Consider the following 27,598-nt stretch of genomic DNA (forward strand, 5'->3'; position numbering starts at 1 on the left):
GCTGTCAGTTTTACATACAAACATTCGTTCACCGCACTTATATCAACATGTGCTCCGACGATTAGAGTTAAAAAAGTTATAAATTTTACAGAGTTTTGTTTAAAATTATCACAAAAACATATTAGAACGGTGCGAAGACAATGGGTAAGATTCTACTATTTCACGAATCGGATCAAGAGGAGGACGATCAGATCGAGTTTAAAACCAACAAGAGCTACGCCAAGCACTACGACGAATTCCGCAAGAAGGAAGTTCTGGGCCAATGTGAGTATCTGGATTTCTTCGTAGATTCGCCGTTTCTTAACTCTTGATTTGTAGTGAAAAACCTTGAATCCGAGGGTGAGTCGTCCTCCAGCGAGGATGAAACGACGGACGAGGAAGTGGTTGACCCGGAGTTCGACAAGGAGTTCTTCCGGACGTTGGCCTATTTGAAACGGCGAGATCCCACAAAGTACGAGGAGAAGCCGCAGTTTTTCGAGAATGTCAAACCAGTGGAGGAAGTGGCCTTGGAGAAGCGGAAGAAAAAGGAGAAACCGATGACCCTGAAGGATTACGAGCGGAAGGTGATTCTGGAGAAGGGTGGCGTCTACGAGGACGAAGATGAGAATCCGATGCAGCAAGCGAGGCCGGAATCTCCGTCGTTGGTTCAGCAGCAGGAGCAGATTAAGGACGAGATTAGGCGGGCGCTGAGCAAGATTGATACCGACGATGAGGACGAAGAAGACAGCAAAGGGGGACTGCTGAAGGAAAGGAACAAGAGCAAGGAAGATACCGAACGAGATCAGGCAGATTATTTGTCTTGGCTGGCGGATAAGAAGGCGAAGGAAGCGCCCTCGGAGGAAGTGAAGCCTTTGGAACCGTTGAAGGAGTTTTGGAGCAGCAAGTCACTGTCTAAGGAGGACGCGTTTTTGAAGGATTACATTTTGAATAAGCGATTCGTGGACAGTTCAGGGGATGTTCCGACTTACGATGACATCGTGGCAACTTCAGAGGACGAAGAAGAGCTGGAAAAGCAAGAGGAGTACGAAAGGCAGTACAATTTTAGATTTGAGGAACCGGATGCGGAGTTTATCAAAAGATACCCCAGAAATGTGGAAGAATCGGTTCGAATCGAGCGAAACAAGCGAAAAGAGCAGCGACAAGCTTTGAAAGAGCGTAAGCAGCGTGAAAAAGAACAGCAGAAGCGAGAGCTGGAAGAGCTGAAGGCGATTAAATTGCAGGAAATCAAGGACAGGATTCAAAAATTGAAAGAAATTGCTGCGACCGAGAATATGACCTTAAATGAGGAAGAACTCGAATCGGATTTCGATCCGGAAGAGCACGATCGAAGGATGCAGAGAATGTTTGATGACAATTACTACGGAATCGATGAAGGCGATCAGAAGCCGGAATTCCCAGATTTGGACGAGGAGCTCGGAATCGAGAACTACGACCGAGAGAAGGTTGACTCGGACGAACAGGAGAAAGAGGACGACGGTCCGTACTGTGAGGATGATGACTTCGTGATGGACGCAGATTACGAAGAGAATCAAAAGAAGAAGAAAGATAAGAAAAACTTGGAGGAAGAACTGCTGGAAGCCACTGGCGGCAAGAAGAAAAAGAAAGGGAAGAAGATGTCGAAGTTTGCGGAGGTGTTGAAGAAGGAGAAGCCTCTATTTGATCCGGAAGATGAGAATACCTACGGCGAATACATCGATGAGTACTACAAGCTCGATTACGAGGACATAATTGGAGACACTCCGTGTCGGTTCCGCTATGTGGAAACGGTGCCGAACGATTTCGGATTGTCTATAGAAGAGGTAAGTGAAACTTTTGAATAATGTTTAATGTATGTATGTTTATGTATGTATGTTTATTTATTTGTGACGATAACCTATTAGTTTAAAAACTTTTTACAAGGTCAAGGAAGCTGATTTTGAAATATATATGTAGGATGTGAAAATAGAACGTACAAAATAGTTATTAATTGAAAACTAAATTACAGTGTCAAACTAAAGAAAAAAAGCAAGGGTAAACTCAAAATACAAGGCTAGACAATATTTTTGATAAAGGTTTAATAAAGGTTTGATAAAGGTTTAATACTTAGGGGAGAGTCCTATATGGACTGTGACTAATCGTTTTTCAAAAAGCAAGAGTAATTTCAAAACTGTAACACTCAATGGCGCGAGAATTGGGTAGGACAGTCAAAAGATTGTCCTATCTATAATCTATCTATCCTATCTATAATTAGGTTATATTACAGACAAATAGACATCACGATATCATCACTGTTTATCTTTTAAACGGTCCAATATATGATAGGTGGCTAATCCGCCATGTGCAGAGCTTGAATCGCTTTTGTTCGTGATTGACGTAATTTTAAATAAATTTCAAATTTCAATTTCTCGCGACTATGCTTTTAATGATAATTTGTTCAAAGTGTTAGGTCTGGGGCCCAGATAGCCGTAACGGCAAACGCGCAGCTCTTCAGCATGACCAAGCTGAGAGCCGTGGGTTCGAATCCAATTGGTTGATCTGTTTGCAATGGAAATTTTCTCGACTTTTAGGGCATAGAACGGCCCAACCTTTTTCGACCTCGGACCAAATCGCAGAAACGATGTTGTGTAGCATGCCATGTTTTTAAATGCATTCGCATGAAGTCTGACAAAAGTCAGAAAACGAAACAAATTTCTGTAGGAGAATCTTCGAAATCATACAACAATCTTGCTGAAGGATATTTTGAACAATCTACCATACTTTTAGATACTTGATTTTATAACTCTCGTTCAGAATTAAGTGAGAATTGTGCCTAGAATTCCTTCCAAATCTCACTCCATATTGATTTCAAAATCCTTCCTTGAAATGTTTGAGAATGCTATTCAGTATTTCAAAAGGAATCCGATCATAATCCTCTTATTAACTTACCTCAGATTCCATCAAAATCTTACCTAGGGTTATATTGTATCCTAGTCCAAGATTTTTGGAAATTGCGCATTGCATTCGATGAAAATACTGGCTAGAAGTCTATGGAATCCTATTGAAGATTCTGTGAGAATCCTAGATTTTGTGATAAGTTTTTTATAATCTTGTCAAAAATCATACAAAAATCACACCCATAAGATAGTAAGCATAATTTCTAGGAATTTGTGAGAATATTTATGTTCCAGCATAATATTATATCAGCATGCAGGGTGAATTAAAGTGCTATTCGGATACTTGGGCATCGTAAAAAGGTCAATCTTATAAACTTGTTTTTTTTTTATAATGAACCTCAGATCGATCTTCTCGAATTAGATTTATGTGTAGAACAATTTTATTCGTTAATATCTCACGAAATGATCTAGATTTTTTTGAATTTCAAATGAAAGATTTGAATATGTCATAAATTGAGTGTTTAAAAAGATTCGAACAAATAATTTTAACAATTATCGAGCTTAAATATAAATTTAAAATTAAATAGTAAGCTATCTTCTAACTCCAAGTTGGTACAATAGTCAGCGGGTCAAATATGATAAAACTCTTCAATCAGTTCGCAGGCCGCACAAAATGAAGTCCCAGACTGTGCTTTGGGCAGTAGGGTGCGGCTTATTTTTCAAAAGTTCTCAAAACCAAAAATTCGTATGTTCTACTGAATTCTAATCACATTGAAAGAGAAACCTCAAAATCTGAGCCAAAAATATTGAAATTTAGAGGTGGCGCAAGCGTCTTGAAGGTAAATTTTCAGGTTATGAAAAATGACCTTCAGTGAAGTAAACATAACTTTGTTATTTTCCAACCGATTTTGAAACTTTTAGCATCAATACCTTCAAAATTAAATTTATGAAAACTCTATAGAACATCAAATTTGTCTAAAATCAAAAATAGTTTTAGTTATAAGTAATTTATTCAAAAAATTTCTTCATTTTTCTAAAAATTTCAACTTTGACCATAACTTCATGATTACTCAACCGATTCCAAATCTTTTTATATGATTTTGAAGCTAATTCAATTGGTTCCAAACCTTTCATACATCACATTTCACTAAAAATATGTCTTGACCAAGTTTTTCAGCAAAAACTGAACAAAAACATGATTTTTTAACGAAAAATGCCAGTTTTTTTTAATTATTTGCCAGTTAAATATTATCTCTAAAGCTGAAACTGGTTTTTCTCATTTGTTTAACCTTTGTAAGTGACTTTGCAACAATTTTGAAATAATTCTGCAACAAAAATATTTTTGCGTATGTAAAATTATATATGCACTATTCAACTCGTAATTAAAGCAAGATGCTTTATAAATTTAAGTTCAATAGAAAAAATGCAATTTTCGGCGAAAAAACTTAAATAATCAATAAAAATTTGATTTTTTCATTGAAAAATCATGTTTTTGGTTAATTTTTGTTGAATTATTAAGTCAAAACCATTTTTAAGAAAAAAGTGCTGTATGAACAATTTAAAAACAAATAAATTTTCTTCAAAAACATGAAGAAAGATTCAGAATCGATTGAGTAATTATGAAGTTATGGTCAAACAAAAATGATTTTTTTAGTAAAATGAGGAAAAATTTGGATAAAAGTATGTTTAACAAAGACTAGTTTTGATTTTAGATAAATTCGATGTTCTACAAAGTTTTTACAAATTTAATTTTAAAGCTATTTATGCTAAAAGTTTTAAAATCGGTTGAAAAATTACAAAGTTATGTTTATTTCACTGAAGGTAATTTTTCATAACTTGAAAATTCACCTTCAAGACGCTTGCACCACCTTCTTCTTCTTCTTACTGGCGTTACGTCCCCACTGGGACAGAGCCTGCTTCTCAGCTTAGTGTTCTAATGAGCACTTCCACAGTTATTAACTGAGAGCTTACTATGCCAATGACCATTTTTGCATGCGTATATCGTGTGGCAGGTACGAAGATACTTGATGCCCTGGGATGTCGAGAAAATTTCCAACCCGAAAAGATCCTCGACCGGTGGGATTCGAACCCACGACCCTCAGCTTGGTCTTGCTGAATAGCTGCGCGTTTACCGCTACGGCTATCTGGGCCCCCTCTAAATGTTAATATTTTTGGCTCATATTTTGAGGTTTCTCTTTTAATGTGATGAGAATTCAGTAGAGCATACGAATTTTTGGTTTTGAGAACTTTTGAAAAATAAGCCGCACCCTATTGGGCAGCCATGGCATAGTAAGTGGTGCTCAGGCTCATTCTGCAATCTATTTCTGATCGAAGCTATTCATAATAACTTTAGGGGTAGTACAGCCTCCTGATGAAAAATTGTACGAAGTTTGTCACATTTAGGAGATCTAGACAACACGTGCGACCAGTGGGCCGCACTTTGGCCACCAGTATGCCGTAGAGCATCTTCGTGCTTTTCACACGATATACGAACACAAGAATGGTTAATTGGCAAAGGAACTCTGTGGAAGTGCATACAATAACACTCAATGGCGTAGCTAGAGTCTTTGGGGCCCGGTGCGGAGCCAGATTTGGGGGCCCCTTCCCGAAGGAGGTTTGCAAAAATGTTTTATTACCGAACTCACACGTACTTTCAAATTTTTTTCGAAAACGTTCAATACATAAATTAATTAACTCATTACGCGTGGTAAAGATGGATGAATTACACAGCGCAACAAAAATGACATTTTCGCGTGTCTCAAGGATCAAATTATGTGTCTCTAGTAGATTTGGGGTTGCTGAATCTGATGCCGTTCTCAGAAATTTCCCAGCACGTCACAGTTTTTAGCTACACATCCCAAAGTTGTATAAAACATTGGTTTTATTGATGTTTATCTAAAATTTGAAGTATATTTTATCAAATTTTTTTGTGATCTCATCCACCGAGCATGCAAAAGAGGACCTAAACTTTCGTTTTAGATATATTTTGTTTGAAATTTTACGATTAAATTTAGATCAAATAGATTTTTTTAACATGCTTGCAGTCTCCATACAAAATTCTTCGTTTCTCTTATATGGCAAAATACAATACTTTTCTAAACCTTAAAAAAAAATAACTTTTCCGCATCGAAATTATAAACTTTGATGATAAGTATTGTTATACACGTAGAGTTTGAATTCTGTGGCAAATTAAGCAAATAAATTACCTTACAAGCTGGCAAACTTGCATCCAAGTTGGTTGAAATAGTCATTTTTTGCATTTTCAACAATCAATATCTCAAAAACTAGACGTGCTATGATATTTATGTAAACGGCAATGGATTCAGCAACCCTTAATTAAGTAAATAGAGGTATGAGCTCAGGTGAGATTCAGACCCACGACTCTTGTATGCCAGACGAGTGCTTTACCAACTAAGCTACCGAGCCACTTGGCGATTCAATAACTCAGAAGGTTACAAGTTTCAAATTCAAACCCAATATTTGTAACAAAAATTGTGATCGTAAATGGTCAACATAATCTCTGCCTGTGAAAAATCACCCATACCCGGGTGTTGCTGCCAGCACTGCCTGCAATAGGTCAATAGTGACAATGCAAGTCAGCTAAAGAACAATAAGGAGAAATCTTTTGTGTAAAAGTAGCGTGATTACTGATTTGACGTCGGATAGCAAGATGAAAGGTCAATTATTTCTAATCAAGTGAATTCAAAGAACATTTGGAGTTAAATTTCAAACTTATATGATAAAATGAACTAAAACTAAGTGTGTATCACAGATATAATCACAGATCGTAAGTTAATCTTAAAACTAAATGGAATACATTAAAAACTACATCTAAATCACAGATAAAAGAATAAGCCTCGGAATGAGCATAGCACAATAACGGAACAAATTCACACAAGGATAAAACCGAAATTTGTAAGTAAAATTGTAAACTTATTGTAAACGAAGTCTTAGAAGAAATTTTGCAAGCATATTTGAAAGAATGCTATAAAAACAGGTACAACCACTAAGGGGTTTCTAAGAAAATTTTTGCTTTAACCACTTGAAGAACTCCTTGTAGTAATGAACGAATTCAAAAATAGCTCACTGGAGTAAAATGAAGGACAAATCCCAAAAGATTTCCATTTATCTGAGGAATTCTCACAAATTTATAAGATAAATACCAGGAAAAAAAATGTAAAAAAATGAGGGTATATTCGAAATAAGTAAAATAATTCGTAGAAGAATCCTTGCAGTTAATGGTTAAGATATACTTGCGAAAACCACGGGCTTGGCCAAAGGTACGCCAAGAAATCCATTCAGTGGTTTTCAGGAGAAAATGCTCAAAGGTCACCTTAGTGAAATTCTTGGTTGGAACCTTGATAAATTCCTAGAATGATTCATGTAGGCAGTCTTGAACAATCCTTTAAAAATAAATAAATAGACCTATTCGAAATATCTGTGCAATTTGTTTAAATCCCGTAATGAATTGACGTCCATATAGGAACGCCAGATAGATTATTACTAGCTTTATCAAAATGATTTTATACCCGAATCAATTCTTCAGAAATTAATAGAAAAAATCCTGATAGCATTGCTCAAAACATTCTGTAGAGTTTCTAAAATAAAGCACTGGAAAAAGTTCCCTAGATTTATGGTTAATCTCAATTCTGTAGAAATTTAGTTAGGATTTCTGCAAACATTTATGAAAAAATCTAAGCGAACTATTGAACGATTTTACTCGTATTTTAAGGTCAACCGAGAAAAAATTTTTGATGATTTTTTATTGGTGTTCTAGAATGATTCAAAAAATAATACCGTAAAGTGTCGTAATTCAGCGCAGTTAAGGAATAAAACGATTCAAATTGTTAATTAAAAATTAGTATTGCATCAACAAAAAAGCTTTATGGGTGGATCGCTAGCAAATCTATTCAAGATTATGGGAAAAATATAAACTAGACTGTATTCATAATTTACAATTGTGATTTTTTTGAAATAGTTCACTAGTTGAAATTGCCTAATTCCGCGCATTTTTTCAACGCTTTTCCATATTCCGCGCAGAAGAATCCCTAATTCTGCGCACTCATGAAACAATCAAATAACATTAATTTTGATAAAGGGGCTGCATCCATTAGTTACGTAACACTTAAAATTGAAAATTTTCAATTCGCTCCCCTTCCGTAACACTTTTTGTATGAGAAAACGTAGAGTTTTGTATGGACCGTAACTTTTTAATCTACGTTCAGTTTTTTTTATTAACTTTTTGTCTATCACATGAAATAAAGATAACCAAAACCGTGGCATTGGTACGTGTGAATTTCGTCTAGGGGAAAGTGGGGCAATTTGGCCATCTTAAGAAAAGTCGTAAAAAAAATTTTTAGATCAACACGAATGAATTTTTCGTCGATTCTTCTGTCGATGGGGTGATATTAGCACCCTATTTTATGTTGTGATTCCCATAGAATCTAACAATTTAATTATTTTATTCACTGAACTGGAAAGTTTAGAAATGAAATACTCTTTCGAAATCTACTGAGCTCATATTTGGCTTAAATATGCTTCTTATTGCATAGTTTTAGACAATTCGGTCGAGAAAAAACCCCCATCTTCTTCTTCTTGGCATTAACGTCCTCACTGGGACAGAACCTGCTTCTCATCTTAGTGTTCTTATGAGCACTTCCACAGTTATTAACTGAAGCTTTCTTTGTCAAAGTTGGCATTCGTATATATCGTTTGGCAGGCACGATATTACCTCATGCCCAGGGAAGTCAAGGAAATTTCCACTACGAAAAGATCCTGGACCGACCGGGAATCGAACCCAGACACCTTCAGCATGGCTTTGCTTTGTAGCAAACTGCACTGTTCATACAATACAAGGACCAGTTCGCATTATTGCTTGGAATCAAAGGGTTTTAAGCAAATCAATTAATGGTATCCACTAATGCCACGGGTAACTGAAACTTATTTTTTTAAGCAAAAAGAAACCTCAGAAGAACCTATAGGTCATCCATAAATTACGCACACAAAATATGGCCATTTTCAATCCTCTCCCTCGTATTATCATACTTTTTGTATGGAGGCTTCGTAAATTATGTAGAGATCGTAAAGTTTCCGTGAATCATTTCCCGAGAGTGTGTCGTAATTTGTGGGGTCTTCTACAAATTACGACCTGTTGAACATGTGAACGATATGTTGTTTTTACAATAATTCTATATGGATTGTATAATATAAATAAGAATCATAAACGAGTATAAATTGCCAATGTTATGTGTGGTTCATTATGCTAAGTAAATTTTGTGCGCACAGATGTACACACTTAATTCAAACTGCCGAATCTCGGCTAATTTCAACCGAGATCCGCACAGCCGAGCTCGTGAAAAAAAACTAAATGTGTATAGAGTATTTTGTTGGGGCTGTGCATAAATCACGTGGTATTTTTCCCTGTAAGGGAACGTAAATAAATGACGTAGCATTTTAGGGGGAAGGGGGGAGTCTACTATTTTGCTACGAATCATGTATTAAGTATGGGAAAATAAGCTACGAAGGGGGAAGGGGTGTCAAAAATTGGTCAAAAGATGCTACGTCATTTATGGACGCTGCCTAAGTGGGCTTTCCCGATATTCCGCTTGTACATGAAACGTATGTATGCATAAAGTTACTTTTCAGAGAAATAGACAGATGTGAAGACGGATATAGCATGTTTTACTTGTCTGTTGTTATGCGAAGAACAGTGCGCAGAATTAGGGCATTATGAAAAAAGGCGTGGCCTAATTCCGCGCAATACTTTTTTGAATAAAACTCAATAATTATGCTAATATTTGATAAGATTTCATAGAAGCACCATGAAACATATCTGTAGCAAGTAGTTCCATGGAAGATTGCATAAAAAATGAAACATTTTTAATAAAGAAATCGCGTTTGTTGTTGTCCTACAGTCTTAGCGCGGACGCTAAGAAAATTAGAAAAATAACGTCTACTCCGACGGGCCTTCTTTGATTATTTTTTTATGCCGCGAAAAAATGCCTTATTTGCTTTTAATTGTGATTCAAACTTATTCTTAATCAAAGTAGCCTCGAATAGTATTAAAAGTTGCTGAAATATTAATGTGTATTTCCATATATAAATAAATTTGTATGAAATGCGCGGAATTAGGGCACTTTACGGTACCTGAAGAAATTTCGATTAACAGTAAATTTTATGGAGCAGTCATTGGGGATTGTTCAGTATAAGTGATTATTCTAAGAATAATCAAAATACCTCCTAAAACAATTTCAACAAGTCATTGGTATACTTTATAGCAGAAACAACCCTGGAGAAATATCTGTCGTAATTTCTGAAAGATTGATTTTGAGATAAGGCTGATACATTTTTTTTCTTTCGCCACCGCTTCCTTCAAAAAATCGAAAATTTTGGAGACGAGACCAAAAGAGATTCATTGCTCTGTGCATTGTACCCTGAATATTTTTCCCAGCTTTGGGCCTCCCAAGTGGTCTAGGACATAAAAAAAAATTAGTATTTGCAGCAGTCTAAATAGTTAAAAAAATATCAAAATCTTTGGCTTACACATTTTACAAAATTCATTATTTTGAAAATATTTTGAAATCCAAAAAACTGTACACATTTATGCCTCTACTCATTCATCATATTGATAAGGTGTCTGTATCATTTCTGAAATGAAAAACATGCTCAAAGCTCACCAATGCTCTAGATTTTTGGAGGACTACAAACTTAGGTAGATTTGATTGAAAATAAGAATTTATGAAATAAATATTTATAAATTCAAAGACGTAATTAGACTCAACATTTTTAAATTAGGTATTTGAGCCTACTTGAGTATCTACAGGAACTAAAGCCAAAGCGACCCTCATCCAAGGCTCTTCTTGTTTTTCTTTTTCTGGTCAACCGACACCTTTTGGCATCAGTTGTAGTTTTACGTCAGCTTAGTTCTGGTACTAAGCCTAAACACGGACGCTCAGGGAGGCCTCCACACACACCTGAGACCCTACATATCGAACCCATCAAACCATGAGCCGGGACCAACGGTTTTACTTCCCTTGCGAAGGAAGACGTGATCAGAGAATTTATGCCTCAGAAATTCCAAACGGCGTCGACGGGAATTGATACCCGACCGACTAGGGTGAGAGGCAACCACTACACCACCGACGTCGCTTATCGAAGTCTCAGTTTTCTCATAAGTAAAATCGATTGAATAATATCAAGGAAAATAACTTACAAAACAAATATTTGTGTAGGCCCCTAAACTGTGGGGGGCCAATGCCATGGTCGCTCGGGCCCCTCGACCCACTCTAAACCTATCTCTAAAGTATTAAAAAAAGTGATAATCAAGGGGCCCCTGTACATCATTCATCCTAGTCTCCTTCAAAATTTATGCATGTCATGTTCATTATCTGTCTAGGATCTTACAAATTGTCAGTTCCCAACAAGCTATGTCAAATATTAAATGTTATGAGAATTCCGCCCTGCGATTTTGGGGCCCCCAGGAGCTCGGGGCCCGGTGCGGACCGCATCCACCGCACCCCCTAGCTACGCTACTGATAACACTAAGCTGATAAGCAGGCTCTGTCCCAGATTGGACGTAACGCCCTAAATAAAAAGGAATGGTACGTCAGTTTGTCTGTAGTTATACGTTTTGTACGGTAGTAAACTTTTAAAATAAATATTGAATCATTGATTTTTCTAATAACTTTAACTTTATTGACCTTGATTTCTCCGCGAAGCCTGCTAGTGGACTGTTGCCTGTTCATTTATGCTTGCTCTTCTGTTCCCTTTTTCTTGAATGGACTGCACTTTCACTCTTCCACACATCTTCTGGCTAGCATTCAACCTAGTCGCGCAAACACTCTACACAGAAAAAGTTCCTACCTGTCCTTCCTTGCAATCACGCAGTGCGCCGATACCAGAATGTTCTAATAAGGATCAATGACGGCATCTCAATAACATATTATATCGTAAGTAAATGCACATCGTTACATTTTCTTGCAAACACATGGTGTATTGGGACGAGGGTTTCCTTAGCCTAGTGCAGGATTGTTTCAACTATGCAGAATTTGCGATTTTTTGTGGATTTGGTTTCATACTCACCAATATCATATATTTTTCTGCCACATCATTGGAATGTTAGACTTTTTATTCCTCTGATCATTGGATGCCGTTGAAATAATAGGCAAGGAAGGGTCAGATGAGAATTACTAAAATAAATCTAAAATGAACTATATCTACACCACCATTTTACCATTATGATGATATACCCATATGAAATCTTCAGTTTAAAAAATCAATAAACCTGAAAATTCGAATCATTTTTCAGATATTGATGGCCAACACTCGGGAACTGAATCGATGGGCCAGCGTCAAGAAGACGGTTCAAATACGACCAAAGTACTCGGAGCTGAGCGAAATTGAAGTCTACAAACGGAAGGCTCAAAACGAAGAACTAAAGAAGAAAATTCTTCCCAGCTTATTCAAACAGCAAGAAGAGAGGTAATTTAAGAAGAGAATATTTTCGAAACATTGTAATAAAATATTGTTTTTTTTTTGTTACTTTCAGCGATGAAGACGAAGAAATCAAACAAAAGAAAGTTAACACAATAACCAAACTGGACGATGAAGAGACAACCAACACTGCGGAGACTACTCCTACAGAGAGCAAAAAGAAGAAAAAGAAAAAGAAGAAACAGATGGTGCCTGAAGAATCAAAAACGGAAGAGGAAACTAAAACTGTACTTGAGACAGTAGAGATAAATCAAGAACACAAGAAATCCAAAAAGAAAAGCAAAAAGCCAGAAAACCTTGAAGAACAGAGTGAAATAATAGTAGAAAGTACCGAAGAAACACCGTCAGTGGAGGAAAAGAAGAGCAAGAAACGAAAAAGGGAAAATGATGAACTTCAAACCGCCGAGGAAAGCATACCCCATCCGGGGAAGAAACCCAAGAAGTTCAACAATGAGCGCAAAAAGGGCCACTTCGACAAGAGCCAACAGGCGCCGTCGAATGTCACCGACAGTCGGCTGCGGGCGTTCGGTATCAATCCGAAAAAGTTCCACAACAAGCTCAAATATGGTGGAAATCAGAGCCAGCAGCAAGCGGCCACTGGTGAGAACCAGCACGACAGTAGAGGCCAACAGGATGGCCAAAGGCATCAGGGCCAGCATCGGAAATTTGATCGTAAAGGGGGAAAGTTTAAAAATCAGCATTGGAAGAATAAGAAGCAGGGTTTTGGAAAAAAGTGAACAATATCTATTGTTAAGTATAATGTAAATAAAAACTATCAAAATGTTATATGTATCATATAGGCCTCCAATCGCGAAACGCAACATACTGTTAGCCATCTATACTTTGGTAGCGCAACTAGTCAGATGATGAGAGATTTGATTTTTCACGCATCCATCACATGCCGCTGTGTAGAAAAATGTTTTATTTTCCTGATATAAGACGGTTCACAGTGAAACAGTTAGGCGGAAAAGGTAGGAATATTCATTCTCTATGTTCTACATACGTTTGTTTTTTATATTATTCCACTACTTTCATAAAAAAATGAGATCCGGCTGGTAGGAGCACTAGTTTGAGGTTGGAAAACCAGGATATGTGAGGTTAGTTTCATTGGAACTTTCGCCTGAGCGATTTTTGCACTTGAATAAAACACGTTTCGAAACATTGTCCGCTGCCTCTAAAAATACCTTTGGGTAGAGAAATGAATTCTCTACCATTGAATTTCATTCTATTTCGTACATTATTTCACTTAAGCGGTAAAAATAAATATTTTGTTCCGAATGTTTTGAAACTATGAATGAGTTTGAAATTGCTCTCGTCAACCATCATCATGACGACAGCAGCACACCCCACTGGACGAATTGTCGTCTTGGGAGCGAATAATTAAAATTTGTTTCTAAGTTTCTTGTGTTTAGTATCATAAGGGCGTAACTACAGTAACCGATTTCGTTTCATAGATTTTCTCTAAAGATAATTGGGTTTATTCTACGACTGGCGTGAGGTGACAAATGTCGGTCTCGTATAGCGAGGTGACAATAGGGTAACGACTGTTTATTTCGTTCTTAAACGCTAACAGTTGGCGCCAGCGGCAAAAAGTACAGACAACCATCTTTAGAAAATTCAGTTTCTTTCACTGGCCGCCGAGCGACGACACTGTTGTTTATATTCCACCCACTGATCGCGCTACGCTGGATTCTCAAATTTCTCAAACTTTCAACACAAGCGCATGGAAGAATGGTAGTCGGAGAACTGTCAAAATGTATGGAAAATAATGAAAAACGTAAATTACTTGCAATTAGGGAACTGGATCAAAAAAGTAGTGATTAGAAATCAAGTGTAATGTGAATACATAACTTTTTGTGTTTAGTTCATCTTCCGTGGTGCTTTCTTTGCTTCAGGATTTCGTTTTTACTACCACTGAAAAAGAGCCATCTATTGCCTTTTCAGTTTTGAATATCACCCTATTCTCGACTCGAGTGAAGTGACTCTCCATTTGATTTGCACGGCGAGTCACTTCACTCGAGTCGAGAATTGTCACCTCGCTATACGACACCGACATTTGTCACCTCACGCCAGTCGTAGAATAAACCCAAATTTCTTGGCTGGGCAATTATTTTTGATCCAGTAGTATCTAAGAACTTATCGTCCATCGTCATGCTGCGCGAGGTGTACGCACGGGCCTATTGATCGCAAGATTTTGGTTCAATTCCAAGTAGTCGCGAAACCTTTTTTGTTTTTTAAATTAAAACCTTTATTAAAATAATTTTATGTTGATTGGATCACCATTTTCTTGAGCCACCCTAGCCTAGCGTAATGTCAAACGTTTAGTACGCAGCCAGTTAAACTGACAGCATGTCGAAGCTTTTAGTTTCTTGCCCGATCATCGCGAGGTCGTTCACGTTCACAGAGTTGCGAAAAGTGGATTTTGTGTGCGAGAGTGCTGTTGTGTCGTGTGGTTGTCGATCGAGTGTTTTTTCCGTCGTTTTTCGCGAGTTTTCAGTGCATTTCCCATTGTCGAACAGTTGGAAAATGGATTCGCAAGCTCCTGTTTGCCATCAGTGATATTTGGCTCGAGCAAGAAAGGCCTCCGAGGTTAGTGAATTGAGGATTTTCTTTTTCATTTTTTTCATTCGTGGAATTTACACAATGAGCTCATGAATAAGCAACGCCAAGGGTAGGGGCAAAGCAGGAAATTATCGAAAGAAGCTTTTCAAGCTTCATACTGATGGCTGCGTTTGACACAACGTTGGCCAACACTGAACCAAGGAATCATATCAATATTATCTGAAAACACTTATAGTTTTTTTCCATGTAGTTTTTCACATAACGCTCATCGGTTTATCACATAAACTATTCCGACTTGATTATGATTGGATTCATCTGACAGATCACATAAATTTAAAATGAAAATTTTATTTGAACCATTGGATTTTGTTATGTGAAATTCAGATGGCATATATTAATTTTGTTAATGATATTTATATGATAGCACAATTAATTGAAATGGGGAATATTACTGATTTTGAGAGAAATTTATAAAAAATATAATTTAAATTTAATTATATTTATTCAGCATGTTTTGTCTTCCAAAATAAAATATGATTAAGCGAATTTAAATTAGGGTTTATAAACAAAGTTTGAACGGTCTTCTATCCTTAAATTTGGGTATCGCTTCCTATACCATTTTGGGTGCTCCGGATTGTCCACCTTCCGTTTTTCCATTTCTTCCATGGTCATGCATTTACCATTTCTCTCATCTGCAATTGGATCGATGATATTTCCTGATCATTTGCTTGTTTTACGGTGTCAGGGCGTTCTAAATTTAATTTTCTGTTGCTTTGCTGTAAGATCAAATACAGATCAATGAATTCATATTTCATGGTTTTATTTATGAATATTCAACTTACCCTTTAGGTTCACATATTCGTAAAATATCCCATGGTGCGCAATTTCAAATCATTTTCACTCCATTTATCAGGTCAGCCGAACTCGCCATCATGAAAGTACTTCCAGTAAAACGATGAAATTTGCACATGTGCCTATCCCATAATAGTTATCGGATAACATACATAACTTTCGTTCATATATAATATATAGTGTTGACTAATGAATATTATGAGGTATAATAATGAGTTTTATGTACTTTCCACATGAGTATCATTGGATACACATAATATGAATGGGATTTCAAGTATCGCCAAAGTAAGTGACGTTTTTAATAATTTCTATGATATTTCTTGGTTCAGTGAATGTTGCCAGGCATGAAAATTTCAGTACTTAGAGCAGTATTCGCGACTACGAAACAAAAAGATTTACAAAGCACTCGCACTTATGGAAAACCTCGTAAGGAACTGTCACCGTGTGCGTGAAAAAAAAAAGCAAAAAATATATCTCCTTGTTTTTCTCATAAAACCGAAGAAAACATCAGCAGCTTCGTAGTCCCGAATAGGCCTATTCACATGACGTTCAAAAACAGCTGATCGTTAAGCTCTTTGACAGTTCTTCTATGAAAATGACCGCCTCGTGTATGCACCGGTCCTCCACCGATGTAAACAAATGCATAGACGGACCTGGCACATGAAAAGGCCTATGAGCCTCTATACGTGCTATAAATTCTTTTGTTCTTTTGACTTTACTGTGCGCCATGTGTTGGTGCTGTCTCGCTTTCTCTTATGAGCAATAGGCCAGAGGAAGTGGTTCACCCAGAGTGAATTTATAGCAGAGAAAAAGTAGATTTTGTATAGGCCAGGGGAAGTGGATGAACTTTTCATTCATTTTCCTGTCAATTTTCATACAAAACCTACTTTTTCTCTGCTATAAATTCACTCTGGGTGAACCACTTCCTCTGGCCTATGAAAATTGACAGGAAAATTATTGAAAAGTTCATCCACTTCTCCTGGCCTATTTGAAAACAGCGCGCACAGTAAAAGTCAAAAGTTTTGTAGCATGCATAGGCTCATGTTTGTTTATAATATCTATCAAACAGTCAAGAATTAACATATCTACACGAAAAAAAAACCGTTTACCTAAATTTTTAGTTGACTACCCAAAATTATTTTTCTCTCAACCTAGAATCTCTCGGTATTCTCTCTCTTCCCCAGCAATGTTGTCAAAAATAGAGAGCTGTACCTACCTAATGGGGGTATACGGGGTATACTATAGTTCGGCCCAATGGACCGAAGCACGGGTTCACTATCTGACGTTTAAGCGGTGCCGTGAATAAACACGTAAATAGGCCTATTCACATGACGTCTCAAATCAGCTGATCGGGAAGCACTTTGACAGTTCTTCTATGAAAATGACAGGCCCGTGTTAGCACCGGTCCTCCACCGATGTAAACAAATGCATAGACGGATCTGTCACATGAAAAGGCCTATAAGTCCATGGCAACGAGTGAATTCGGAACCGCCCAAACGTCAAATTAGTGAACTCGTGCATTGGTCCATAAGCCAAATTTGGGTAAATGCGGTATTTTCAAGCTTCGGTTATTATTTTGTTTAGTTGGTGTTACATCAATTAATTTGATAAATCTTCGTTAACGATGTTATACCAATTTACTTACTCGATCCATGGCTGTGTCTCTCCAACTTCGATTTTGGCCCACGTTCTCCAGATCGTGTTGCACCTGATCAAGCCACCTCGCTCGCTGTGCTTCCCGCCTTCTTATACCAACCGGATTGGACGCGAACATCATCTTTGCAGGATTGTTGTCCGGTAGTCTTGCAACATGCTCTGCCCAGCGCACCCTTCCGGCTTTCGCAACCTTCTGAATACTGGGTTCGCCGTAGAGCCTAGCGAGCTAGTGGTTCATTCTCCGCCGCCACACACCGTTTTCCTGTACTCCGCCAAAGATCGTCCTAAGCACCCTTCGTTCGAACACTCCAAGTGCTTGCAGGTCCTCTTCCAGCATGGTCCATGCTTCAAGTCCATAGAGGACCACCGGCCTTATAAGCGTTTTGTACATGGCACATTTGGTGCGGGGGTGAATCTTTGTCGACCGCAGCTTCTTCTGGAGCCCATAGTAGGCGCGACACACCGTCCATTGTTTCTCTTATTAGTCTTGTGAGCTTCCCGGGAAAGCTGTACTCGTCCATGATTTTCAATAGCTCTTCGCGGTCGATGCTATCATAAGCCGCTTTGAAATCGGTGATAGACGATGGAAGATAATCTGGGATAGCACTTTGTAGGCGGCATTCAGGATAGTGATCGCACGATAGTTTTCACATTCCAGTATGTCACCCTTCTTGTCGATGGGGCATATGACCCCTTGCTTCTACTCCTCCGGCAGCTGTTCCGTTTCCCAGATTCTGATAATCAGCCGGTGCAGACAGGCGGCCAACCTCTCCGGGCCCATTTTGATGAGTTCAGCTCCAATACCATCCTTACCAGCGGCCTTGTTATCCTTGAGCTGGTTGATGGCATCCTTAACTTCCCTCAATGTGAGGGCAGGTTGGTTTCCTTCATCCGCCGTGCTGACGTAGTCATTTCCTCCGCTGTCGTGACCCTCGGCGCCTGTGTTCTCCGTGCCATTCAGGTGTTCATCGTAGTGCTGCTTCCATCTTTCAATCACCTCAAGTCCGTCCGTCAAGATGCTTCCGTCCTTATCCCTACACATTTCGGCTCGCGGCACGAAGCCTTTTCGTTATTCGTTAAGCTTCTCGTAGAACTTTCGCGTTTCTTGTGAACGATGCAGCTGTTCCATTTCTTCACATTCCGCTTCTTCCAGGCGGCGCTTTTTGTCTCGGAATAGGCGGGTTTGCTGCTTTCGTTTTCTTTTATATCGCTCCCCGTTTTGTCGCGTTCCTTGCTGCAGCATTGTAGCCCGCGCTGCATCCTTCTCCTCCAAAACCTGCCTGCATTCTTCGTCGAACCAATCGTTACATGTCCTCCTTTCCATGTACCCGACGATGCTCCAGCAGTCCTCAAGAGAGGCTTCGTCAAGCTCGCCCTCTTCCGGCAACGCTACCTCGAGATGTTGCACGTATGTGGCAGCGACGTTCGGTTGGGCCAGTCGCGCTAGGTTACACCGAGGCGGGCGTCGATACCGTACATTGTTGATGACGGATAGTTTTTAACGCAGTTTCACCACTAGATAGTGATCAGAGTCAATGTTAGCACCACGATAGGTTCTGACATCGGTAATATCGGAGAAGTGCCGTCCATCGTTCAAAACGTGGTCGATTTGTGATTCCGTCTGCAGTGGTGACTATCCTAGGACTTCCTCCAGATATCTTTTCATTCACTTTTCAGTTGAATTATCCAGTAGTTACTCTAAGAGATCTTCCAAAGAATCTAACAGAATTTCTTCCATGAAAACCCGAAGGTTAATTCTAGAGCTTTAGGTAAAATTCTTTGAGATATCCAAAACAAAATTTTTGGAGGAATTCCTTAGGAAAATTCTTGGAGAGATTTCATAGGAAATACCGTGCACCCCCGCTGATTTGAACGGTATCTCATTCAAACCATCGGAATTCATTTTTAATTTGAACATCTAGTCACCCTAGAACCGTGTTTCTGGTTACCTCTTTCACTATTTTGTTTTGATTCTGCGTCCCGTTCCACAGCATTCCATTTCACTTCACTCCGTTCCATGAGCGAAATGACGTTTGAACCATTTTTAATCTGAACGATGTGCAAATTAGCGGGGTACAAATTAAAAAGTGTTCAGATTAAATGTAGTCAAACCAACGGGGGTACCCGGTAGTCACTAAAAATAAAAATCTCTCAAATAAAGATATCTATCCATCGATCTAACCTAAAGAAATTTATTGACGTAAAAGAAAACTTTTAGAAATATTCTCAGCGAAAAGTCTGGTCTGAACGCGTGGTTCCTATTAGGTTTCGTTTTGAATTTTGATTACTTTTTGATCACTTTTTGGTTCCTGTTCAGTCTCTCTTTTTCAGGAAAGAGGTTTATAAATTTCTTATTTTCAAGTCACTTAGTCGCTACCAGCCATGCACAATTTTTAAAATTATTAAAAAATATATAAGACGAAAAAAAAAATGGGGAAAGTAATCTGGAAACAACTTTAAATTTGAAATTCCGTAACAATTATGATTATTTTCGAACTTTCGAACGTTTTCGAATGAAATGCAATAATTCATCATTTATCTAAATTATCACATTTAAATGTTGTACAGGTCAAACGCGATTAACCGGGGGCTTGATAATCTATGTTTCTATTCGAAAAAAGAAACATAGATCCGGGGATCCAAAAGTTTTACGGATTATTTCTATTAATTTGGATGAGAATTCACCTCATCAAATATTTAGCAGATGAGTTTTGTAACAAGCATTGAAACGATTCAATTAGTTTGTTATTTAAACAATTTGGTTTTTTTGCATGTACGATTACTTGTAAAAACATTGGAGCAATTCTCGCTGAAACCAGGCCGCCATCGGCACCCATCGTTAGAATTTCAATTTTTTGTCTCTGATCGCTAGCTTTCGATAAAACTTAAGGGTGGTCCTTTTTGTTTTCTCAAATTGGTGGACCCCTCGTACGCCAGCTAGCTAAACAGTTTGCAAAAAAGCCCATTTTTTGATAAATCTTGGGTATTCCTTCACGTGATATGTCTCATATTTCCCTTGGAACACATACCAAACTTAATGGCATCGTATAGAGAAAGGATTTAGCTTTCATTTGAAGTTAAAAAAAATCCTGCGGCCATTTTGAATTTGGCCGCCATCTTGAATTTTGTTAGAAAAATCGTTTTTTCACCATTAGCGCACCGCTCGTTTTGAATTCTGAGATCACCATCAGAAAGCTGAGGAAAAATTGCGTAAGATAGGCTACAGAAAATAGGTGTGCAATGGTATTTAACCCAACAAAGATACAAGTTTTCAATAGTTGGTGTATTTTTCGAGTCAGATGAAGAATAGGAGTATTATTTTGAGTGAAAAAATCTGGCGGCCATCTTGGATTTTGACGCCATTTTGGTTTTAAGTAGTTGAATGAGTTTTCACCTTGATAACACTCAACATGTGGAATTTTAATGCCACCGTTACACTTACTATTCTTCTTGTTCTTCTTTTTCCTGACGTTACGTCCCTATTGGAATAGAGCCAGCCCCTAAGCTTCAAAAATTAATTAACAAGTAGAATTTTTTAACGCTTATTTGCCACCTGAATGATTGTTCTGCATATCTGCGAGTTGAAAAATAGCATTAATTCTTTCATTTATTTGGTCTAAAACCATTGATAGAAATGAACAATCTGTTGAACAGCTAAAATAAGATAAGAAATAAAGAATCTGTTTGTTTTTTAACGGAGATCTTTAATTAATTAAACATGTAGAGCGCTGAGATGGTAAAAAATCATTCTACTGCTAAAAACTAAGATCGCGTCGAAATCCAAGATGGCCACCAGATTTTCCAAACTCAAAATGATTCACCTGAGTTTCGGCATTACGTCCACATTAGAACAAAGCCTGCTTCTCACCTTTCAATTTCGCTATTTTTCACATGCATGTTGGGTGTTAGTAAAAACAATACTTTATGATTCAGAAAATCAAGGATTTTTTTTGCTTAAAAATTTAAGATTTCCATTCTAAATTAATGCACTTTTGGAAATGTTTTACGTTAAAACTACAGATATTACCACAAAACTTACTAATGTCCCAACGCACAATTTATAAACTTAATTCGATGACAAAAAAAGCATATGGTAAAAAAAAATTTGTTTATTTCAATCAATGTTTTTGGACGGTTTTTATTCATTAAATTTATTTATTCATAATAACTGAATTCAAAGATATGTCGAAGAAATATTCTGTTATTAAAAATCGTATTATAAAAGAAAACTCCTATTTAATAACCTGTATTTGTAACTAATAAAGCTGAGTATCAGGCTCGGTTCCACTAGGGACGTAACGTCAGGAAAATGAAGAATAATAAGAAGAAGAGTATACGAGTATACGACATGCTGAGTGCTATCAAGGTGAAAAATTCATTCTACTAGTCAAAATCAAGATGGCGTCAAAATCCAAGATGGCCGCCAGATTTTATCACTCTAAATAATACTCCTATTCTTCATCTGACTCGAAAAATACACCAACTATTGAAAACTTGTATCTTTGTTGTACAAAAAATGATGTTTGCATTGATTGCACTCGCCATATACGTCAAAATCGTGGAACATGTTTTAGAAAATCGTTCATTTCATAGGGTAAATACCATTGCACACCTAGTTTCTGTAGCCTATCTTACGCAATTTTTCCTCAGCTTTCTGATGGTGATCTCAGAATTCAAAACGAGCGGTGCGCTTATGGTGAAAAAACGATTTTTCTAACAAAATTCAAGATGGCGGCCAAATTCAAAATGGCCGCCGGATTTTTTTTAACTTCAAATGAAAGCTATATCCTTTCTCTATACGATGCCATTAAGTTTGGTATGTGTTCCAAGGGAAATATGAGACATATCACGTGAAGAAATACCCAAGATTTATCAAAAAATGGGCTTTTTTGCAAACTGTTTAGCTAGCTGGCGTACGAGGGGTCCACCAATTTGAGAAAACAAAAAGGACCACCCTTAAGTTTTATCGAAAGCTAGCGATCAGAGACATAAAATTGGAATTCCAACGATGGGTGCCGATGGCGGCCTGGTTTCAGCGAGAATTGCTCATTGATAAACTTAGTTAATATTTTAAAACATTGTCACAAATCCAAATGACCCATGGAAATGGATAGTGCATAATTTTTCTTTTTACACGAGAACGCAGTGCTAAAAAAAACTTTCAAGAAGAAGCATACATAGGCACTTGAAAGTTCCGTTCAGTTCACGATGATGAACAGAGCTCTTACAAACGAAATAAAAGACACCAACTTGGCAAATAGGGTTTCAATGCTAGTAATGGATCCCTTAGTAGCTGAAATTCATTCTCAACGCTTTTCCGCAATGATATCTCAGACGAATATAGGGAGACTTACGGCTTCGGCACCATGCGACTATTATCGGCAACCAAACAAACAGGTAATTTGTCTGCTGATATCCGAGAAAATTACAAAAGAAGCGTGGCATCGGCTTAGACTATCGAGAATACGTAAGTTCCCTTACATTTTGTAGAGTCTAACAACATGTTTAATGTCTATACTTCATAGTACGCCTATGAAACATACAAAATCATTGGATTTGAAAAACATTTGACATTTGAAAAACTGTTGTCCGAATGCCTATCAGCGGACTTTGGGGCAAGTGTGCCATAGGGGCAAGTGTGCCACCCCTGATTTTCATAAAAACTACATTATATATTGTCTGTTTGAGCTTAACAATATATTCCCTTATAGTTAAAAAGTTCAAATATAGCGTGACATAATTTGTGTACCATCCCTATTCGCCGTATTATAAGGGTAATACATATATTGTATTGAATGGAGACAAAACTAACTATTTTAATTATTCGAATAGAGTAATAGAGAGTTACGCTTGTTTTGAACCGTGTTATAAAGCATTCCCTTATTACGGTAAACTTAAAATTATTTTTAAACTATCGATTAGCGTCTGCTTTGTAAGTAATATAAATAGGAAATACAGAAAATTTAATTGCAAGTAGAATTACATGCGATGTTCATTCGGTGGCACACTTGCCCCATATTATCGAAAAATAGGTTATTTTGGATGATATTCGAAAAACTAATACTTTCTGAAGATATTTTCTTTGTAAATGGTACAGTGGTTATGAAAAGCTGTGAAACTAAAATCATGAGGCAAGCTTGGTGGAGTTTATAAGCTTTAGGTAAAGTAAGAGAACAATTTTCTTAAGGTGGCACACTTGCCCCAAATTCCGCTATCGACCCACCTAGAAATGCTAATTATGGATCCTCTTGTGTGGCTTAATTTACAAAACTGTTCAAATATCTGTATTTATGCGCCTCAACCCAAATATTTTGCCTGAAACTGCTGACGAACAATGCAATCGGAGTTCCTCCGCTGACTGTTTATAGGAATAAACTTTCTTTTTTTCTATCTTAATACACGCAATTATTATTTTTTCTGAAAGTTTTTTCAAATTATGTTTCTTTTGCCGCTAACTTGGAGCTACATTGTGACATAACAATAGTATTGATCGACACAATAGATATTTCATAATAAACATTTGAACACATAACTTCCCTTAAATTAGCGGAATTCGGTGCACTGTTGGTACTACTAAATGTTGTGCGCTATTTCATGATACAATAAAAATTATGAGAATGATTATGTGATAGTGTAGTATTGCCTAGTTTGTTAGTGTTACAGGTAATGCAGGGCTACATTTCTTCATTGACAGACTACCGAATAATCGGTAGTTTTGGCAGCTGCGCTCAAAAATTTAAATTTCCGAAATTGCAGTAATCCATACGTTTGCCGAACCGATTACCGACAGATTCAGTCGATTTGTCTACTTCGCGAATGATAAGAGTGTTGTCATACGAATATTTAGGTTCCTCATTGACGAATGACAACAAAATTAGTCCTGAACCCTCCCGATAAAACTATAGGGCAAGACTTGCTTTTGGACAAAAGTGGGTGTTAATTTCTCTTAGGCGACCTAGCGACATCATTTTCAGTATTTGCGGGACGAACCGGTGCAGTATCCCAAGTATGACTCAAACATCATTTGAGGGTATCTCCAAGCGTGTGGTTCAAGACTTGGTGCGCAAAAGACCTCTGATTGCTTCCTCCTCCCACAAACACCGTTTAGCAACCCACGGACGAATGGCGACAACGAAGCTGCCGCCGCCGCCGCCTTCACCGATTACGGCTCTGCTGAATTGATCGTTGATGCGTGCATTTGCTCACGCGGGGGAGTTGCATTGGAATGCATCCGTCCATTCGTTCCATCGTCATCGTTTGAGAACTAAATAACAGTCGCATGCGCACAGTAGAACGAACTTTTTATTTTGCTTTAACTTGGGACTTTAATAGTCTTTGTGTTCTGTTCTCGAATTGCGGATCGCATAAGCTGAAATGTTTTGTTTCGATCAATTTGCGAGGCTGAGCTGATGTTTATATTAACAAGTGATTGAATATCCGGAGCAAAACATCAGATATAAGAAACCTCGACACTTTCTTCTTCGTTCGCTAAAACGTTGATGATAAATGAGTAGCGTCCATCTTGTTCGAAATGCTTCTCGAGCAATTCAAGTGATGATCACATTGGCACTTTCAGCGAAAAAAAAAACGCTAGTCAGTCAAGAGTGTGGTTAGCCGTGATGATCGAAAACGTGCCCGCTGCCCACAAGATAAGGGATTGTGGGGCGAAATGGCCATCCTAAGCATTGGCGTATGTGGAAGGCTAGATTTAGCTAAACGAAGCTGAGCCCACTATTTACAAGTCTAGTCTATCTCTGAGACGAGACTCGCGAAGACGGTCTTCTTTTTCTGTGATTGCTGAGGTTTTTTCTTATTTTACTTTGTGTTTATACCAATTATGCGCATGCTGTTCAAATCCTCATATGAACCTCTCAGCAAAAAATGATTGAGTTTGCATCACATCGAATCATAAATAGCCGTTTCAGTGAAATTTCATGCCAGCAAATGTAGCAGACATTAGAAATAAATAATCTTCTGCTTAGATTTATCAGCAACTTTGGAAAAAACTGCTCCGCAGACTGAGATTTTTAATAACAGTTTACTTTGAACACAATACTTCTCACTTTTTCAGCCATAAAAACGGTGGGCTGCATTTGACGTTTCGTGAGAGGGGAATCTGGGCTGCATATGACGTTGATATTTTTCCTCTTCGCGAGTCTCTCTCAGGTCTATCTTATCTTATCTATATAAATAAAAATGGAATGGTGTTTGTATGTCACGAAATGGCTTACGAACGGGTCAACGGATTTGAAAGATTCTTTCTCAGTTTTGTTCGTCAGGGGTTCCGGCGTGTTCGTGTGTATAAAAATCCCAAGATATTCACCGGGAAAGTTGAAAAAACGAGCGCGAACGAAACTGTCATTTTATATGGGACGATCAAAAGCGTTTTTCAACAGCCTACTTGATGGCAAGACGAAGTTTGCCGGGACTACTAGTCTATAAATAAAAATGGAATGGTATTTGTATGTCACGAAATGGCTTACGAACGGGTCAACGGATCTGAATGATTCTTTCTCAGTTTTATTCGTTAAGGGTTCCGACGTGTTTGTGTGTATGAAAATCCCAGGATATTCTCCGGGAAAGTTGAAAAAACAAGCGCGAACGAAACTGTCATTTTATATGGGACGATCAAGAGCGTTTTTCAATAGCCTACTTGATGGCAAGACGAAGTTTGCCGGGACCATTAGTTTACACTAGTTTAAAACAAATATACGTCTATTACGTTTTTGGAAAGTAGGTTTTGATGTAAAGATACTAAGATTATCTAAGATTATCTTCATGGTCATGACCATTGGTCATTTACCTTGTTGTCAAGTGCTTGTGGTTTTTCAGACAAATGTATATTTCACGCATAATTTATGATCTCGCCCTAAGAGCTATTGGTAACCGAGTGTGTAGCCTGTTGTTTTTAAGCACATGAATGGGCCAAGATAAAAACTATTACCACTGGGAGAGAAGCATCTACTTTTCATCGTAGAATTGTTAACTAACGTGTAAATTCATTCGTATGATCAGTAACAACAAGCTATACACTTGGTGACCAATGGCTTATAGGGCGAGATCATACATTAAGCGAGAAGTTAACCCTATGTCTTAAATTGAAACGCGTATATATTCATGTTTCTAGTGATCAAGGTTTCATACTATAAAAAATAAATTTATTCTTTCCTTGCTGCTGTGTAATCCTATACATAATTTATCATATTGAAAATCTTATTATAGAGAAAATTGCTGGCAAAATCAAAGGTGTCCACTTTGTCCCATATAGACATCTTCCCTAACACTCCCCTACGAATGAGGCAAGCGTGGTCAACTGTTGTGTGAAACGAACATGTTTAAACCAGTTTGACTTTCGGAAATGTCACCACATACCGCGGGGAGCACTAATTGAGTATTGAGTTAACATCTATCGCAACTCTCTACTCCGCCATGAAGCCCTCGTTCAGATCTAAAAGGTTTGTTCGCCCTCAAGGGCTCCTAAGAGGCGATGAGACCCATAAGCCATGGTATGCAATGTATAAACAGTAAACACTAACTAATCGTCGTCGTCATCATCGGGCCGAGTGCAACAAGAAGAGGGAGAAACGGGTTGAAAAACCAACAGAAATCCTCCGAGTTGGTAATTCCTTTCATATTATTATTAGACTTCCTGTCACTGTCTGTCTGCTGCCACGGCGGAGTGCCTATAGTTATCCCGCGCTGGGAGACGTAAAACACCCGGGAGATTGTCTCCAGCGTCGGCAATCCCAGACTGTCTGCATCCTAAAAATAATCATTGCTTTTAATAATGTGCAACACCAAACTATCGACTTGTTGTGTGCATAATTTAATTTTCATCTGCGACAAATTTGACTGTCTGGCAATGCGTCTGCACCGCGCTAATTCTGGCACTACGAGCCAATTGGGTAGCATCTTGCTCATGGATGGCCCCTAAGGTGGCCCATTTTTGTATGAAAAGAATGAAACCCCTAAAAATCTAATAAACTTAGAACAACCTTTCCAAACTTGTTCATTTGGACCATCTGATACCTGATACTGTAACAGGGTGTCTACTACCTGGAAAAGGGCATGGTAGAATATGTCCTTTTTGCGACTCCAAAACTTTTCAATCAACATTTTTTTCGACTACGCCGCTAAAACGCTACTTTCAATGTGCAGTCATTTAACTATTTTGTCATCTAGTC

At 37.9% G+C, this 27,598-nt stretch overlaps 2 protein-coding genes and 1 long non-coding RNA gene across 3 annotated transcripts in view; 2 read left to right on the forward strand and 1 right to left on the reverse strand.

Annotated features, from left to right (window-relative positions):
* Positions 1 to 13,136, forward strand: LOC5571452 (protein KRI1 homolog). Its single transcript, XM_001659655.2, has 4 exons — positions 1 to 264; positions 319 to 1,799; positions 12,160 to 12,332; positions 12,400 to 13,136. Exons 1-4 carry the CDS (start codon positions 141 to 143, stop codon positions 13,079 to 13,081), a joined length of 2,460 nt encoding a protein of 819 aa, XP_001659705.2. The 5' UTR covers positions 1 to 140; the 3' UTR covers positions 13,082 to 13,136.
* Positions 13,137 to 14,724: 1,588 nt separating this feature from the next.
* LOC5571453 (death-associated inhibitor of apoptosis 1) overlaps positions 14,725 to 27,598 on the forward strand; it is a 124,335-nt gene continuing 111,461 nt past the window's right edge. Inside the window, exon 1 of the mRNA XM_021839791.1 lies at positions 14,725 to 14,933. The gene's annotated coding sequence lies outside the window, so the exon portion shown is untranslated. The remainder of the gene's footprint in view (positions 14,934 to 27,598) is intronic.
* On the reverse strand, positions 15,390 to 15,857 carry LOC110675289. The gene is made up of 2 exons (XR_002499339.1): positions 15,749 to 15,857; positions 15,390 to 15,682 (listed from the first exon to the last, which is right to left on the reverse strand). It is a non-coding gene; the product is annotated as an uncharacterized LOC110675289 (long non-coding RNA).

This window comes from Aedes aegypti, chromosome 2, assembly GCF_002204515.2.
Source record: "Aedes aegypti strain LVP_AGWG chromosome 2, AaegL5.0 Primary Assembly, whole genome shotgun sequence".
Taxonomy (NCBI): Eukaryota; Metazoa; Arthropoda; class Insecta; order Diptera; family Culicidae; genus Aedes; species Aedes aegypti.